Source organism: Pituophis catenifer, unplaced genomic scaffold (assembly GCF_029215685.1).
Source record: "Pituophis catenifer annectens isolate HBS135680 unplaced genomic scaffold, rPitCat1.0.hap2 SCAF_2, whole genome shotgun sequence".
In the NCBI taxonomy this organism is placed as follows: Eukaryota; Metazoa; Chordata; class Lepidosauria; order Squamata; family Colubridae; genus Pituophis; species Pituophis catenifer.
Genome location: NW_027256882.1, coordinates 220865899 through 220883208, shown reverse-complemented (window position 1 = coordinate 220883208; position 17310 = coordinate 220865899). Strand labels below are relative to the sequence as shown.

The 17310-nt window shown below is 38.6% G+C and overlaps 1 protein-coding gene across 1 annotated transcript in view; it reads right to left on the bottom strand.

Annotated features, from left to right (window-relative positions):
- Positions 1–17310, bottom strand: part of MPDZ (multiple PDZ domain crumbs cell polarity complex component) — a 96283-nt gene that overhangs the window by 3877 nt on the left and 75096 nt on the right. The window contains exons 42-45 of the mRNA XM_070935552.1: positions 17178–17274; positions 15826–15869; positions 7035–7157; positions 5150–5254 (exon numbers count right to left, since the gene is read on the bottom strand). Coding sequence (XP_070791653.1) covers positions 5150–5254; positions 7035–7157; positions 15826–15869; positions 17178–17274 — 369 coding nt within the window. The remainder of the gene's footprint in view (positions 1–5149; positions 5255–7034; positions 7158–15825; positions 15870–17177; positions 17275–17310) is intronic.

Genomic DNA, 17310 nt, shown 5'->3' with positions numbered 1-17310 from the left:
CCCAGAGGGAGAGCCTTCTCTGTGGGGGCACCTGCCCTTTGGAACGAGCTCCCCCCGGAGATATGGAGGATCCCGGATTTACACACTTTCCGCCGTGCCCTCAAGAGTTTTTTATTCCAACAAGCGGGGCTGGCCTAACTCTTTTTAATTGTTTAATTTTAATTCTAATTTGTTTTTAAAAATAGGAATGTTTTTTAATTAGTATGGGCCAAATTTATTTAATATGTTTTTTAAATTGTTTTTTAAATTTTATATTGGATCTGTTTTACCTATGGCTGTTCACCACCCTGAGTCCTTTGGGAGTAGGGCGGTATATAAATCTAAATAAACTCAAACTCAAAATGGGTTCCACAGCAAGCTCATTTCTCAATTATAAAGGTAACTGTTGACCTATGACCGTAAAGGGACCTATTCATTATGATTACAAATGGTGATGGCTATTAAGTGAAATGGGCCTTGCTTAATGACCCCTCCTCCCCTACTTTCCCTGATGAGGCCATTAAATGAATGTTTGGCTCGTTAAATGGGTGTCTTGAGTGTGGGGGAGGCCCTGGGAGACTTAGCGCAGGTTCAGGTCTGCCTGTACTGGGATTCCCAAGGCCTTCCTAATCCTCTCAGGCACCCCCTGATCCAATCCCTGCTGCTCAGGATTACTGCAGGCTTCAGCCTGCTCCCAACCCCAGCCACTCAGCCATCCTAAGAAGCCTAAAGCCAGGTAGCGGAAGCTGCTGGTGCACGGGGAGCTATTAGAACTTGTAGGCCCAGGATGGGAAGAAGGCCTGGCCCACAAGCTTGGGTGGATGAATGACTGGGTTGGGAGCAGGCCAAAGCAGGGGTGAAATCCAGCAGGTTCTGACAGGTTCTGGAGAACTGGTAGCGGAAATTTTGAGTAGTTTGGAGAACTGGTAAATACCACCTCTAGCTGGTCCCAGAGTGGGGTGGGAATGGAGATTTTGCAGTATCCTTCCCCTGCCACGCCCACCAAGCCACGCCCACAGAACCGGTAGTAAAAAAAAATTGGATTTCACCACTGGGCCAAAGGCCTGCAAGGAGCTGATGGGATGGGTCGGGGAAAATTGGGGGGGGGGGAGGTGTCAGCCATTGTACCATCCCTGTGTCAGTCATAAGGGTGAACAACTGGGGGGGGGGGGCACTGCAGCAACCATAAATTTGTAACCAGGTCATAAGTAGCTTTTCGTGGATCTTTCATAAGTGAAGGACTACGTGTATATCTCTAGGCCTCCATAAATACACATGGCATATAGAAAAACACTATTATTATGTCTAGTTGCAAATAGAGCCAAGTCCCTAAATAAACACATTCCTGCTTATAATCATTTTTAAACACTTAAATATAGTAATGATATCCAGATTTATGATCTAAATGCCCAAGACAGGCTGCCGGTATGATAACATTAGCCATATGCCTGGTTTCCAAATAAAGATATTTAGGACGTTTTTTATTGCAGCTGATCACATAGAGGAATGAGCTAACAGTCATTTGCACAGCAGTGGGTTGGATAGAAGCTTGTCTATTTAAAGCAAATTTACCTGTGTGATGATGTGATCAGCTGCAAAATACCTTGTGCTTCAACTTATGCTCCAAATGTACCTTAAAAGACATACTGATTGAAGATTATTGTGTAGCTTTTAAAAGGTACTATAAATATAGATGTAGAGAGCAAAAATGACCTTGATGAAAATACATGTGAACTACTGCCTGGGTACAAGAGGGACTTTTAAGTCCATAACAATGAGATGTGGTTATCATCTCAAGAAGCTTTCCATAGAAGAGAAATAGTCCCGTCTGGACTATTGTAACGCTCTCTACATGGGGCTCCCCTTGAGGAGCACTCGGAGGCTCCAACTGGCGCAGAGTGCGGCCGCGCGGGTGGTGATGGGAGCGACGTGGCGCTCCCATGTAACGCCTCTCCTGCGCGAGCTGCACTGGCTCCCGGTGGTCTTCCGAGTGCGCTTCAAGGTTTTGGTCATCACCTTCAGAGCGCTCCATGGCTTAGGACCTGGCTATTTACGGGACCGCCTGCTACCACCAATAGCCTCCCACCGACCAGTACGCTCCCATAGAGAGGGGCTCCTCCGGGTGCCGTCGGCCAAACAATGTTGACTGGCGGCCCCCAGGGGGAGAGCCTTCTCTGTGGGGGCACCTACTATCTGGAATGAGCTCCCCCCCAAGATACGGAGGATTCCGGATCTGCGTACCTTCCGTCGCACGCTTAAGACGTTCCTATTCCAGCAAGCCGGCCTGACCTAAATTTTTCCTCTTTTAAATGGGAATTTTAAATTTGGTTTTAAATTATTGGGGTTTTAAAATGGTTCAGCCAAATTTATTTAATTTGTTTTATCTCTATTTTAAATTTTGTATTTATATGTTTTATTTTATGGCTGTTCACCGCCCTGAGTCCTTCGGGAGTAGGGCGGTATACAAATTTAATAAAATGAAAATGAAAAAAAAAATGATAAGCCACACAAACTTGGTTGACTTATGCAGATTTAGTGACTTTTTCTGAAGGAAACTTAATTAAAAACAAGGGAAAAATTGGAAAAGGACGGTTTTACATGTCAATGGTTTGCTTATGTTGATGTATTAAAAAGATGTAAGTTTGTATAAGAATAATTTTGGTTTCACAAAAATGAGAGAACTAAATTTGAACTGAATTTGTGTTCTAAGGAGGAGCATGTATTGCCAAGATGTATCAAATTAATATTCAAGAAGACTTTGTGATTAAAGTCTTCTTCTTTGGGATATAAAATAATGCTACATCAGTGAGAAAACATGTGGAGTATTGAGATTACAATTTACTTTGAACTCTAATTTGAAAGATAATTTCTATAATATAATGTATCATTGATATTTAACACCCGATAAATTATCAAAGATGTATCATCATGTCAAACATATATTGGAAATGTAATCAGTCTGAAAGCACTTTATATCACCTTAAATGTACTTTAATTGAAATAATTCTTAAAATAAATATACAACTGAAACCAGATGTTTTTCTTTTAGATCTGATGGATAAACAGCTGGGAATTGTTCTGTATATAATAACTGTAGTCAAATGTCTCTTTGCACAGAGATGGTAAGAATGGATGCTGAAGTTAATGGAATTGTCTGAGATGGCAAATTTTGACTACCTTAAAGAAAAGACTTTGTCTAACTTTCTTTTTCTATGTGGAAACCACTTTTGGATTATTATTTTTTTGCTAAAAACCAATACAGAATACCATGTTTCCCCGAAAATAAGACCCTGTCTTATATTTTTTTGAACCCCGAAATAAGCGCTTGGCCTTATTTTCGGGGAGGTCTTATTATTTTGGGACGGGTGGAGCAAGATGGGGCTCCTCTTGCTGTCTTACCCAATTTCCAGCTCTGCGTTTAAATATTTCCGGGGAGGTCTTATTTTCAGGAGGAGGTTTATTTTCGTGCATGCACTCAAAAGCCCAATTGGGCTTATTATCAGGGGATGTCTTATTTTCGGGGAAACGGAATATAGAATATAAAAATGATATATTAAGTGTGTGATTTGATGATTAAGAGTGTTTATGATTATAGAAATATTGGATATTATTAAGTTTTTGATATACATATTTGTAACTGTATCAAAGAAAGGTGAAAGTTATTTCCTTTTGGATTTTTAAAATTCCTTTGCACCTTTTCTTCTCCTATAGTTTTCCTTAATAATTTTGTTTGGTTTTTATATTTTATGTTTTGCAGAAATTTAATAAAGTATTTTTTTTTAAAAAAAGAAACTAGTCCAGAAAGATGCCTCCCTGATTCTCTGTAGTATAAGAAGGAGAGAAGTAGCCTATTTGCAAGATTCTGTTATTACAATCAATTTCAATAAAAATAGTTTCAGGCCTCCTGTGCAGTTGATTTCCAGATCTGACCTATCTTATGGGGCTGGCATATGGTTCCAGATAGCCATCACAATATATAAATCATAATATGAATACTGTATTTTTAGGACTATAAGACACACCAGAGTATATGATGCACCAAGATTTTGAAAAGGTAAATAAGAAACAAAAGGTTTTTGCCCTCCCTGGCCCCCAGGAGCACTCTGCAGGCCTCCCAAACCCTCTGCGCGTCCAGTTTTTGCGAAAAACAGGCCCATTTTTCGCAAAAACGGGATGCACAGAGGCAGTGGTGAAATTTTCAAGTGGATGGAATAAATCTCAGAGATGCAAGCCATGAGCAAGCAATGGAAGCCATTCAAAGAGCAGGCAATCCAGTAGTCTTGATGGTACAGAGCATTATAAGCAAACCAAGGGTAAGCATACGAAGAGAGGGGGGAAAATATGTAGAATCATAAATATGCATCCAAAGTTAAGCATTTATTCCAAATTTTGTTGATTTTGAGGAGAACTGAGGCTTCACTTTCTAAATCTTACATCATCTACAAAGCTAAGAACAGAATTAGTTGAGGTTGCAATTAGTCCAGTAGTGGAATTCAAGTTTTTTTACTACCGGTTCTGTGGGAGTGGCTTGGTGGGCGTGGTGTGGCTTGTGGGCGTGGCAGGGGAAGGATACTGCAAAATCTCTTATTTCCATTCTACTCCAGGGGAAGGATATTGCAAAATCCCCATTCCCTCCCCACTCCTGGGGGAAGAATATTGCAAAATCTCCATTCCCACCCCACTCTGGGGCCAGCCAGACCTGATATTTGCCAGTTCTCCAAACTACTCAAAATTTCCACTACCGGTTCTCCAGAACCTGTCAGAATCTGCTGAATTTCACCCCTGCGCAGAGGGTTTGGAAGGCCTGCAGAATGCTCCTGGGGGCTGGGGAGGGCAAGACACCCCCATTTTTGCAAAAAAGGGGCCCATTTCAGGAAAAACAGGCCCGTTTTTGGCCTCCCAAACACCCGTGTCGCATTTTTGCCCTTCCAGGCCCCAGGAGCACTCTGCAAGTCTCCCAAACCCTCTGCGCATCCCATTTTTGGCAAAACAGGACATGCAGGGTGGGGTTTTGGGAGGCCAAAAATGGCTGTATTTGGCGTATAAGATGCACCAACCTTTCCACCCACTTTTAGGGGGGGGAAAAGTGTGTCTTATACTCCGAAAAGTTCAGTAATTGGAAGATGAATTCTACCACTTGTACATGTTAAGTTGCAGGCAACATTCCTACCTGTAATTCAATGGCGCCCAAAGCATTCTTCAGCAAACTGACAGCCTGGGAATGAGTCATGCCTTCAGTAGATGTTCCACAAATGCTCACAATCCTGTCTCCAACCTGTATGATGAAAGTGAGATATATGTGGGGAGGGGGTGGAGGGGGGAGAGGAATAATCTATCATACCAAATTGTTTCAAAGTCATTAATTAACTTTCTTTCTCATTAAATTGCAAGCATAAGGGTGTTTCTTAAACAAGCAAAAATTATTATGGTTTCCCAATATATACCGCCAAGCCATTGCGCAATGTTAATAATCAGAAATATCTTCATGTTTCCAAAATTAAAAAGTGGGTCTTGAATGTAATAAATGGTGGCTGTTTTAGTTGTAATAAATAACTCATATTTGGTTGGATTTGGGCCTTGTGATATAAAACTGTACAACTTAGTGGCTTAGTTTGGTTCTACAGTTAAGACCATAAATGACCCTGCAATTACAATTGTAAATCATGATGTTAAGTAGGGCATTGATGTGAGACCGTCTGATTTAATGACCTTTTTTGCCATGGTTGTTAAGTGAATGTGGTGGTCATAAACCAACTGGTCATTATGGGTCATTTTTTTGCCAGAAGCCAGAAGTAAACATCAGTTTCTAGGAAAAACATTGTAAATAGTAGCCACATTACTGCAGGACACTGCAAACAGTCATGAATGCAGGCCAGTGGTTGACCACCTGAAATGTGGACATATGACTGTGGGTGACTTGAGTTGTAGTTAGTTTTGGGGGGGATCTGTCGTAATGTCAAACAGTGGCTAAGTCGAGGACTCCCTGTAAGCAAGATAATTACTGGCAATACAGAAACAAAAACATTCTTTTCATTGGATAATTTGAAGAGTTGTTCTCATTTCTGCAGTTTTCACTAGAACTTTCCAAACTGAATCACCTCCTGTGGTGGGATTCAAAATTTTTTACTATCGGTTCTGTGTCTGTGGCTTGGTAGACATGGCAGGGGAAGGATACTGTAAAATTTCCATTCCCACCCCACTCCAGGGGGAAGGATACTGTAAAATCTCCATTTCCACCCCACTCCAGGGGGAAGGATACTGCAAAATCTCCATTTCCTCCTCACCCCACTAACTTGCTTTCCAGCTCCGTGTGCAGGGTAACAAAAGAAGACCCAGCTGATCAGCTGGAACTCAATCAGCTGGGATTTGAGAGGCAGCGAATAGATGGGGGCGGGGCCAGTCAGAGGTGGTATTTGCCCGTTCTCCAGAACCGATCAGAACCGGCTGAATACCACCTCTGATCACCTCCCATACTTATTGGTGAAGCATTCTTGTCCCTAAGATGGCATTCTCTTTTGCAAAGATGACCTTTACTTACATTAAATATGGTCAACCCTCATGGAACTGAAGGTCATGTTTTGCTCTTTTGACTAAAGCTTCTTGGCCCCTGAAAACAACAGGATGTTTTGGAAACTTTTCAGCTGTTTTTGGCTTTTGGGGGAAGATGGGGGATTAAAGTATAGATACTCATTCTGGGATTCATAAAGCTTTTATTGATTTATTCAAATAAGTTATATGGCTGCCCATCTCACAACAAGGACCCTTTTACAACCTCCATTTGGCATCTTTAACCATCAAGCCAAACAAACAAACAATCATACCACTGTGTCATTTAAAATTGAGCAACTACTGAACAACTAGTAGTAATATGAACAACAATTAGTAATATGATTTGAGGTGATTTGGAAGCCATTACATAGTGGCTAGAGGCCACAAGCAGCTAACCACAGGTTACTTACCATTCTCTTACCTGATTAACACGCAAATAAAAACAAAATTGGATCAGGTTACTTGAAGCAAGAATAGTGTCATAACATTTTCTGTTTCCTTCTTACCCTCAATTTCTGGGTTTGTGCTGCAACTCCATTTGGATGCATCATGGCTATAAAAATGGGAACATCACCAAGAGGGCTTCCTACTCCTCCAGCAATACTAACTCCCAAAGAATCTGAAGGACCCTGTTAGAACAAATGCAAACCATAGAGAGAGATGGGTGGTTTAGGAATAGGAAATATAAATAAATAAAAGTTTACTTTGTTCTGTTGCTAGAGGCAGGTTCTAATCATGACAGATTAGCTGGCTTTGGCTTAATGTAAAAAACATTAAATTTTAGGTGTTGATACGGTAACCCCAAGAATCACAATGTGAGACTTTACAGTCATTATATCTCTTACAGGGCATGGAAGAGTAAGCAGAAACTCTGACTTTATTTTTAAGTACCTTTTCAAAACCCATAGCCAATTTACTTCACAAACCAAAATGGAGTCGCAATTATTGCTAGAAGGAAACATGGAGGCAGTTGCCAGGAGTGCTGTTATCCAGCTTTCTTTGGTGTGTCAGCTGCATTCCTATCTGCAGCAGGTAGGCGGCCTAACTGCTTGCTATATTAACTCATGACTCATCACAATTCACCTGGATGGAAATCACTTGGTATGGAGGTATTACTTTTGAGGATCACAATGTTTTGAATTTATTACATTTTCTTCGGAAATAGCCTCCCCTTAGAAATTAGATTAAGGCCCCTCTTTGACTGCCCTCATAAGCAATCAAGAGCTCCTCCAGAGAGCACCGAGAAATACTGTATGTGCTTATTGTTTTGCTGCTTAATTTCTATTTTAACTTAATTACTTTGTTTTCTGTGTATTGACCAGGACAGTCTGTATAAAATTTACTTCTAAGATATTCTGTGTGATCAAAAAGAAAACAGACAAAGGTAAAATATGAATGTTTAAATGCGATTAGTACACATGAAATATACCTTTTCATTAAGAATTTTAGGGAAGTACTATAATCGTATAAAATCATGCTCCCTAGTGTATGTTTTACCCACAACTTTAACGTAAATACACTTGTTTCATCTTGCAAAATCTAATATGAAATGGCCTGTTAAATATACAGTAGCTTCAAAAGCTATGTCTATTTTTTAAAAAAAATGTAACTAAAACCATTTCAGAAGGATTTAAAACGTAATGCCAGTGGAAATTATAATTGGTATTCAAGCAATTTATGTATCAAAACTTTCCCAATATTGTAATATTGAAACAGTACTACATACTAGAAACAAAAATAAGGAAAATGATTATCTGCTATTCCCTAGTTAAGACATTGGTCTACACTGACCTATAACAATAGCACTAGCAATAGCACTTACTTTTATACCGCTTCATAGTGCTTTTACAGTCCTCTCTAAGCAGTTTACAGAGTCAGCATATTGCCCCCAACAATCTGGGTCCTTATTTTACTGACCTCGGAAGAATGGGTCAACCTTGAGGCGGTGAGATTTGAACTGCTGAACTGCAGCTAGCAGTCAGCTGAAGTAGCCTGCAGTGCTGCACTCTAACCACTGTGACACCTCGGGTCTTATGGCACATAATCATTCAAAAATAGTCCAAATTCTAGCCAAAGCTACAATATGGACAGAGCTGCTAACTCATTGTCAAACTATTTACTAAGTCTGCACTACTATTAATCTTCTCATCATTCCAGGTGACTTCCGGTGGCTCCGCAGACGTCGAGGACGGTCTCCATAGACCGCCAGCCACCCGATCTGTTAAAACCGCCCTGACAGCGCTAAACAGCTGTCCGGCGGTTTGAAAAAACTCTCCTTCGGGCAAAGAAGGAGAGGAGAGCCGGAGGGGGTGGGTAGAGCTCCCCGAAAGTCACTGGATTAACTCCAGGGACTCGGAGGGTGAGAGCTCCCCAGTTCACCCCTCCCATCGCTCCGGATCGCTGGTGCCTCTGTCTTCAGAGCAAGACGTCTGCGTCCAATTCTGCCGGCAAACAGTGAGTTTTAATGATTTTCAACAAGGCAGACAGAGCGGAAGCAAGAGTGCAAGCTTTTTAAGAGAAACAGAACTTAACTCTGTGAATACATTGTTGCAAACGGAGCTCTCTGGAGCTGGAGGCTGGGAGGAAGCCTTTGTTATGGGCGGAAGGGAAAGTGAAAGTTAAAAGGAAACTGCTTGTTAATAGCCCTCTGCCTGAAGAGAAAATTACTGGGCTTTGAGTATAGTTTGAAGAGAGGATTGTTTACTTTGGAAAAACTTTGGAATATACTTTCCAAGACTGTTTACAAGATTTTCTGGCTGTAAAAGGAAAACTTTTCTTTAAATAAAATGGCTGCTAAACAACTAAAGCCACCAACTTCTAAAGGGGGAGGAGGTTCCCCTGTAGTGACTCAAAAACAACAACTTCCGGCTGATACACAGTCACAAGACCTTAAAGAATTTATAATGGGTGCCCTGAATAATCAGACAGAAATGATGAAAGGATTTTCAGAGGAGTTAAAGAAACTTACAAGTGTGGTGGAGGAAAAACATGATGAAATAAGAGATGACATTGTTTTTGCAGTTTCAGGATTGGCTACTCACATGTTAAAGATTGAGGAGAGAGTGCGGGAAATTGATGATGCTAATTTGGAGATTGCAACTAAACTGGGAGAGGTTATGATACAGACAGAGAAAGTGGATGACGAGATGGTTATGTTACAGTACAGGTCAATGGAATTTGCCCTGAGGCTGAGAGGTTTGAAAGAAAAGAGTGGTGAAAATTTAAAAGATGTTTGCTCCAATGCTTTAGCAGAGCTGATTCCAGAAAGGCCAGCAGATGTGGCAATTCAAATGGATAAAATTTACAGGGTCAATTCCTGGCTGGCAAAACAAAAGCAGCTACCAAGAGATGTGGTGATCTATTTTACAACAAGGAGAGTTAGAAATGACATTTTGCAAGCGTCTTATAGAAATAAGATTAAAGTGGAAGGACAAGAGCTGGTGGTCCTGAAAGAGCTTCCTCCTAAAATGTTAAGAGATAGAAAGCAGTTTGGTTTTTTGGTGAACGAACTAAGAAACCAGCAAATTCAGTACAGATGGGATGTCCCATTTGGGATAATAGTGCCATACGCTGGGCAAAGACATCGCTTAAACACAGTTGGAAAAGCAAAAGATTTTTATGCCAATGTTTTAAAGGCTGGAAGGCCACCCTCACCAGGGGGTGCTAGAAAGCAATTGGAAATTACTCAACAAGAGAAAGATGGAGGGCAACCACAAACCTATGCTCAAGTATTAGCTGGAGGAGCTATTCTGGAAGAAGATCCATTACTGACTGGGGGTCCACCACCAACCTTGGAGTCATTAACGATGATTCAGCTGCCAAAAGATCAACGACTGACAAGGGCTACCTATAAACAACATATGGCGCAACAGCCTCAAGATTCAACTCAACAAGCCCAAAAAACGCAAGCAGTGGGAGGAGCTAGGCCGAAGTCTAAAATGGCGGAGGAGGTTCAGCTGATGCTCTCGAAGCTTGGAACGCCCAGAGATGGCAAATAAATTTCTATCTTGGAATGTTAACGGTTTAAATTCTCCACAAAAAAGAAAGAAAATATTTCATTATTTGAAGCAATTTCAGAACGATGTTATTTGTTTGCAAGAAACGCATATTAAATCTTCAGAACAAAAGTACTTGATAAATTCGAAATTAGGTATACATTTTGTGGCATCAGCACCAGAAAAGAAAAACGGCCTAGTAATATATGTTAAAAGAGGCTTAGTGGCCAATTTAATTGAGGCTGATACTCAAGGTAGATATATCGCAATTGAATTAATAACACAGAGTGGGAAGCTGCTTGTAATTGGAGTATATGCACCTAATCAACAACAAGATAAATTTTACAAACTTTTACATACCAAAATACTACAATGGGACTATAGATCCTTATTTTTAATGGGTGATTGGAATGGGGTATTAGATACCCAGAAAGATAAAAAAAGTCTTTCCAAGATCTCCATGCGTGCTAAGTTGCCTAAATCTTTTTTTGATATTTTGGAGGATATGGAGCTTAGAGACGTTTGGAGAGAAAGGAACGTATTGGAGAGTGATTTTACTTTTTTCTCAGACAGGCACCAATCTTTTTCGAGGATTGATTTTATATTAACTACAAACGATCTTTTTTCTAGGGTGAAGAGTACGAAGATATGTCCAAGAACTTTAACTGATCATAGCCCAGTTTGGGTGGAATTAGAGCAGGAGAGAGGGGAAAGGAGGTCTTGGAGGTTAAATGAGAATTTATTCAGATATGAAGACAATCTGTGTGAGCTTAAAAAACAAATGAAAGAATTTTTTATTAATAATATGAACAAAGGAACTTCGATGGAGATGGTATGGGATGCGTGTAAGGCTTATATGAGAGGAACATTAATCTTTTTGAATAATAAACATAGATTAAAACAACAAAATAGACGGAAAGAGATAGAGGAGGAAATTAAAAAGAAAGAACAATTGCTTATAATTAATCCGGGAGATAAAAAGGCAAAAGATATGATTAATATTTTAAGAGAGCAATTTAATATGTTAATGGCGGGGCAAGTAGCAACTAGCATACAATATGCCAGATATAACACATTTTGTAATGCTAATAAACCTGGGAGATGGTTGGCTTACACGATGAGGAAAAAACAGAAATCACGTATTATAGATAAAATAGAATTTAGAGGTAAAGAGATTTATCAACAGAATTTAATAAAAAAGGCTTTTTTGGAGTTTTACACAAAATTATATGCTAAAGATGCAATTCAAGATGATGATATTGATAGATATCTAAAGATGGAGATTCCTGAATTAACGTTGGAACAGAGAGATAGATTGAATCAGCCAATAACTTCTGAAGAAATTGTAGGAGCAATTAAACAATTAAAAATAGGTAAGGCTCCGGGAACAGATGGACTAACAGCTGTTTATTATAAACACTTACAATCCGAAATGTTAGAACCACTAAAAAATTTATTTAATAAGATACAATTAGGAGGAGGAGTACCACCCTCTTGGAAAACAGCCTTCGTTTCACTAATTCCAAAGGAGGACCGAAATTCCATTAAACCGGAGAATTTCAGGCCAATTTCACTTCTGAATACTGATTATAAGATTTTTGCTAAAATATTAGCTAATAGACTAATGCCAGTTATGCAACAAATAATTCACAATGATCAATCAGGGTTTATAAAAGGTAGACAAATGAGATACAATGTTAGACAAATTGTAAACTTATTGGAATATTTGGAAAAAAATAATCAAGTCCCTGCAGTGTTTATATTCTTGGATGCAGAGAAGGCATTTGATCGTTTGAACTGGCAATTTTTATTTAAGATAATAGAGAAAATGCGCTTTGGGGAATATTTTACACAATCAATCAGAGCGATATACCAGCAGCAATCAGCACAAATCATAGTTAATGGAGGTTTAACAGAGGCTTTTAAAATTGAGAAAGGAACAAGACAGGGGTGTCCTCTGTCCCCATTATTATTTATTTTGACTTTGGAGGTATTACTGAATAAGATACGTGATTCACAAAAATTGAAGGGTATTGTAATTAGACAACAAGATTACAGATTAAGAGCCTTTGCAGATGATTTGGTTATTACCTTATCTCAACCTATAGAGTCGGCTCCATACATATTGGATATAATTAATCAATATGGGAAGGTATCAGGATTCAAAGTTAATTCACATAAGACAAAGATGATAGTTAAAAATATGACTACATTTGAAAGAGACAAATTAGCAAGATTAACAGATTTTGAAATAGTTAAAAAGGTTAAATATCTAGGGGTATACATAGCAGCTTCAAATACAAAATTATATAAAAACAATTATGAGGTACTTTGGCAGAAGGTACAGAAGGATATGGAAAATTGGAAAAAATTACAGTTGTCTTTATTGGGAAGAATTGCAGCAATTAAAATGAATGTTTTACCTAGATTTTTATTTCTGTTCCAAATGATACCTGTGCTTAAGAAAGACGAAAATTTGAGAGAATGGCAGAAAGGTGTTAATACTTTTATTTGGGCTGGGAAAAAACCCAGAATAAAAATGAAAATTATACAAGATACACGTGAAAGAGGGGGTCTTAAAATGCCTAATTTAAGATTATATTATGAAGCAGCGGTTTTATCACAAATCAGTGATTGGTTTAATTTAACTGAGGGGAGAATTTTGAATTTAGAAGGTTATGATTTGTTATATGGATGGCATGCCTATTTGTTATATGACAAAAAAGTGGATAAAGTATTTAAGGTTCATATATTAAGAAATGCTTTGTTAAGGGTTTGGAAAAAATATCAATATAAGTTAAATTATAAGATACCTTTATGGGCAAATCCTAGACATGCAATAGAAAATATAAGTACAGAACAAAAACAGGAGGTGATTACTTATAAAGAGCTTCTTATTATGGAAAGGGGGGTAATGTATTTGAAATCTTTAGATATACTGAGAGAAGAAGGTATAATTTATACATGGTTTCAGTATGGTCAACTTCAAGCTAGATGGAAGGAAGATCAAAAAATTGGCTTTGTGCAAAACGAGGAGAATTTGGTAAAACAAATTAGAGATCAAAAACAAATGCATATTAAAAGGTTGTATAATGCTTTATTGGAAATAGATTCTGAGACGGAATTGGTTAAAGACTGTATGATTAAATGGGCACAAAATTTTCAAGAGCCAGTAATGATGGAAACTTGGGAAAAGATTTGGATTAGAAATGTGAAATTTACACAAGCACAAAATTTAAGAGAAAATTTTTATAAAATGTTTTATAGATGGCATTTAGATCCTAAAAAATTATCATGTATGTATTCTAATGTGCAAGCTAAATGTTGGAGATGTGACTGTGATGATGCAACTTATTATCATATATGGTGGACTTGTAGAAAAATCAAAGCATTTTGGATAAAGATTTGGTGGGTGATGCAGAATATTCTTAAAAAGAGACTGAAATTTACTCCACAGTTGTTCTTATTGGGTATAACTACGGACTGTACAGTTGCAGAGACTAAATTGATTTTGAACTTGATAACAGCAGCAAGATTGCTGGTAGCACAATACTGGAAGAAGGACTTTTTGCCTACTATTGATGACTGGATACTGAAAGTAACTAATTTAGCTGAAATGGCTAAAATTTCAGCATATCTGAAGGATCATACACAGGAAAGGTACATACAGGACTGGAGAAGATGGATTGATTATATACAAAATAAGTATCAGACCAAAAAATATCAAATAGCTTATGAATGATTTCTTTTATTTGTATAAGCGTTATATAAGTGACATTAGAAGTATTATGTTTAAGAAATAGGATTTTATATATGGGGGGTTAAGAATTTTTTTTATAGGGATGTTAGTTTAATGATTGGTTATGCAATTTAGATTATTGTTAGAGATCAATAGAAATACCTTGTGTTCTGCTCTGGGAAGTCGGGGAGGGGGAGGGGGGGTTGTGGGGGGTGGTGGGGGGTTGTGGGGAAAATATGTTTGTTTTTTAAAACTTTTTCAATAAAAAAAAAAAAAAAAAATCTTCTCATCATTCCCGCCAATCTCCTTCCACTTATGACTGCATGATTGTAACTTTGTTGCTTGTATCCTTATGATTTATATTGATATTGTTCCTGATTGCTTATTTGTACCCTATGACTATCATTAAGTGTTGTACCTTATGATTCTTAATGAATGTACCTTTTCTTTTATTCACACTGAGAGCATATGCACTAAGACAAATTCCTTGTGTATCCAATCACACTTGGCCAATAAAAAATTCTATTCTATTCTGTTCTGTTCTATCATACTTGATGAAAAAGTAGTCAGTCAATCACTGTGTTTGATTAAAGTGAACACAACTATTTGTGAACCTTATCACTGACGGTTATTTTAACATTAGTCACTCTAGCAGACGGTTTTCATCAGAGCTAATTTGCTGCTGCAGACAAGATCAAAACTTGCCCCTGGAAACTTGACCGGGAGCTCAAGGATTTGAGCATCAGCATCTAAAGGACCAAATAGCATGACCATCTACCTCTTATGGTACCTCTCCAAAGCAACTGGGTAGCAGAAGAATCATGCTTCTTCATGAAAATTTCTATTTTCCAAATTTCTTGGAAAGGAGACAGTGCAGTTTACCACCTCTTACGACATTTGGACATTTTAAAAGCTTTCTTTAGAAAATTATCCTTCTTTAAAGTAGGTTTTTAAGATTGCAGTTACTCTTGCTTTGCTGGTACCCACACACACACACACTTACTATGTTATGTTTCAAAATAATATTAAGTTTATGAACAAACATTGCCCATATGTACTATCATGCAAATTATTTTGCATCCTCAAGGGAGCTGTGGGCTTCCATTTCCTGAATAACAAGCCTGCCCTGTCCTGTGGTGAACAGGCTCTGAAGCTTCTATCAAACTGAATCGGGTGCCTTGTAATATGAAGTGGACCAGGAAAGTACCAGATTTTTTAAAAAATAATTATGTTAAAAAGAAACCCTCCCCTGCAGATGTCTAAATATTCATATAATTAAGAACAGATCTCTTTTTAAATAAAAAGAGAAAGCAATAATCATAATTCTGAAAGATAAAAGATACTTAAGAAAAAAGCTTATGTCATTCTTAATTAAGGGAACAATCACAAAAAAAGTTAGAAAAAATATTTTTAAATCTTAACCCACAGGATGAAAAACAGTGATGTTGTTTAGTATAAATTCAAAAGTTTCTTTTTAAAACTTAGTTTTTCACTGAAAGCTTTGTTCAGTGTATTTTCCTCCAATTCTTTCTTATTTTATTAAATATGCTGGAACCTACTTACCTTTTTTATTTCAACTGTTCTCAATCCTTGTATTTCAGATGCCACTATTAAAAACACAGAAATTATGGTTGTATTTTTTTTTATTTCAAACTGCTGAATTTTCATGCATTTTAAAAGGCTATCTTGTTTTTTAGAGTAGATAAAAAAATATTCTCATCAATAGACAATAGCTACTGTCTACTGTCTATGTCTGCTCTATAGCTAGAGCAGACATAGAAAAATGCTTTTAGGTTGGTGCTCATCTTCTTTCTACAATACTGAAAAAAAAATTGCTTTAGTTATATTATAGAAATGCCTGGAGGAAATATCATTTACTGTCTTTTGAACCTCCGTGCTCATGTGATCCCAATCTGGATACTTGGCAACTGTCTGGAACTTATGATAGTTGCCATGCCCCCAGTCATGTGATCGTGATTTGTAACCTTCCCTGGTGCCTTCCCACAAGCAAAATTAATGGGGAAGCCAGCAGGGAATGTCACAAGTAGCTCAGTTAAGTCTCCCCCACTTGTGCCAGCTACCAGTCCCTCTGCACTTGTCTCAATGCCCACCCACACACCCTTGTGCGCCCTTCTGGAGCCTTGTGCTTGCACTGAGCCTCCCCTACTTGCCACCACCTCACTGAGCCTTCTTCAGCTTGCACTGTGCTCCCCCCAACCATACACCCTTCCCAAATCTTGCTGTGCTGATGCTGTATCTCCACCGCCATTCATGCATTCTTCTCCACAAGCAGCAATTAACCTACGCCTTGCTGTGCTTCTATCATGCCTTGCTGAGCCTCACTGCATTCATTCTGCGCCTCCACCACAGCCAACATACTCTCCCTGAGTCTTGCCACACTCATTCTTTGACTCCCCCACCACTCACAAACCCTTCTCTAACCTCCTTCACCCAAATGCAGCCATCCACTGCACTTGCACCATGTTTCCCCGGCCGCCCGCACGCTCCCTTGCACCCATTCGCACCCAGCAGCAGTCATGTACCTGTTTGCTAGCCTGCTTGCAAGGTACCTACGATTTGTGACTTCCTGCCAGCTTCCCCACTGACTTTGGTTGGAAGGCGGCAGGAAGTTGCAATCAATCCTCATTTAATGTCCCACAATCTTTGCTTAACTATGGAAACAGAGACTGCCATCGCTAAGTGATGCACTCACGCACTTTGCGACTGCATTGCTTAGCGATGGAAATCCCAGTCCTAATTGCCATTGCAACTCAAGGTCTATCTGTACTTATAAAAAATAAATCATTTTAAAGTTGTTCACATTTTGTCACAGGACAGCAATAAGAACTTCATTTATTTTATAGCACAGCAATATAATATAATAAACAATATAAATAATGACTAGTGAAACTTACAACAATTCTTCTTCAAAGTGCTTTCATAACTTTCAGGTGGGTTGGAACCACCACCTGGGAAACTGAATGATGTCAGGCTGCCACTTCCTTCACTGACCTTAGAGAATTACATGAAAATTATTCAGGAATCATT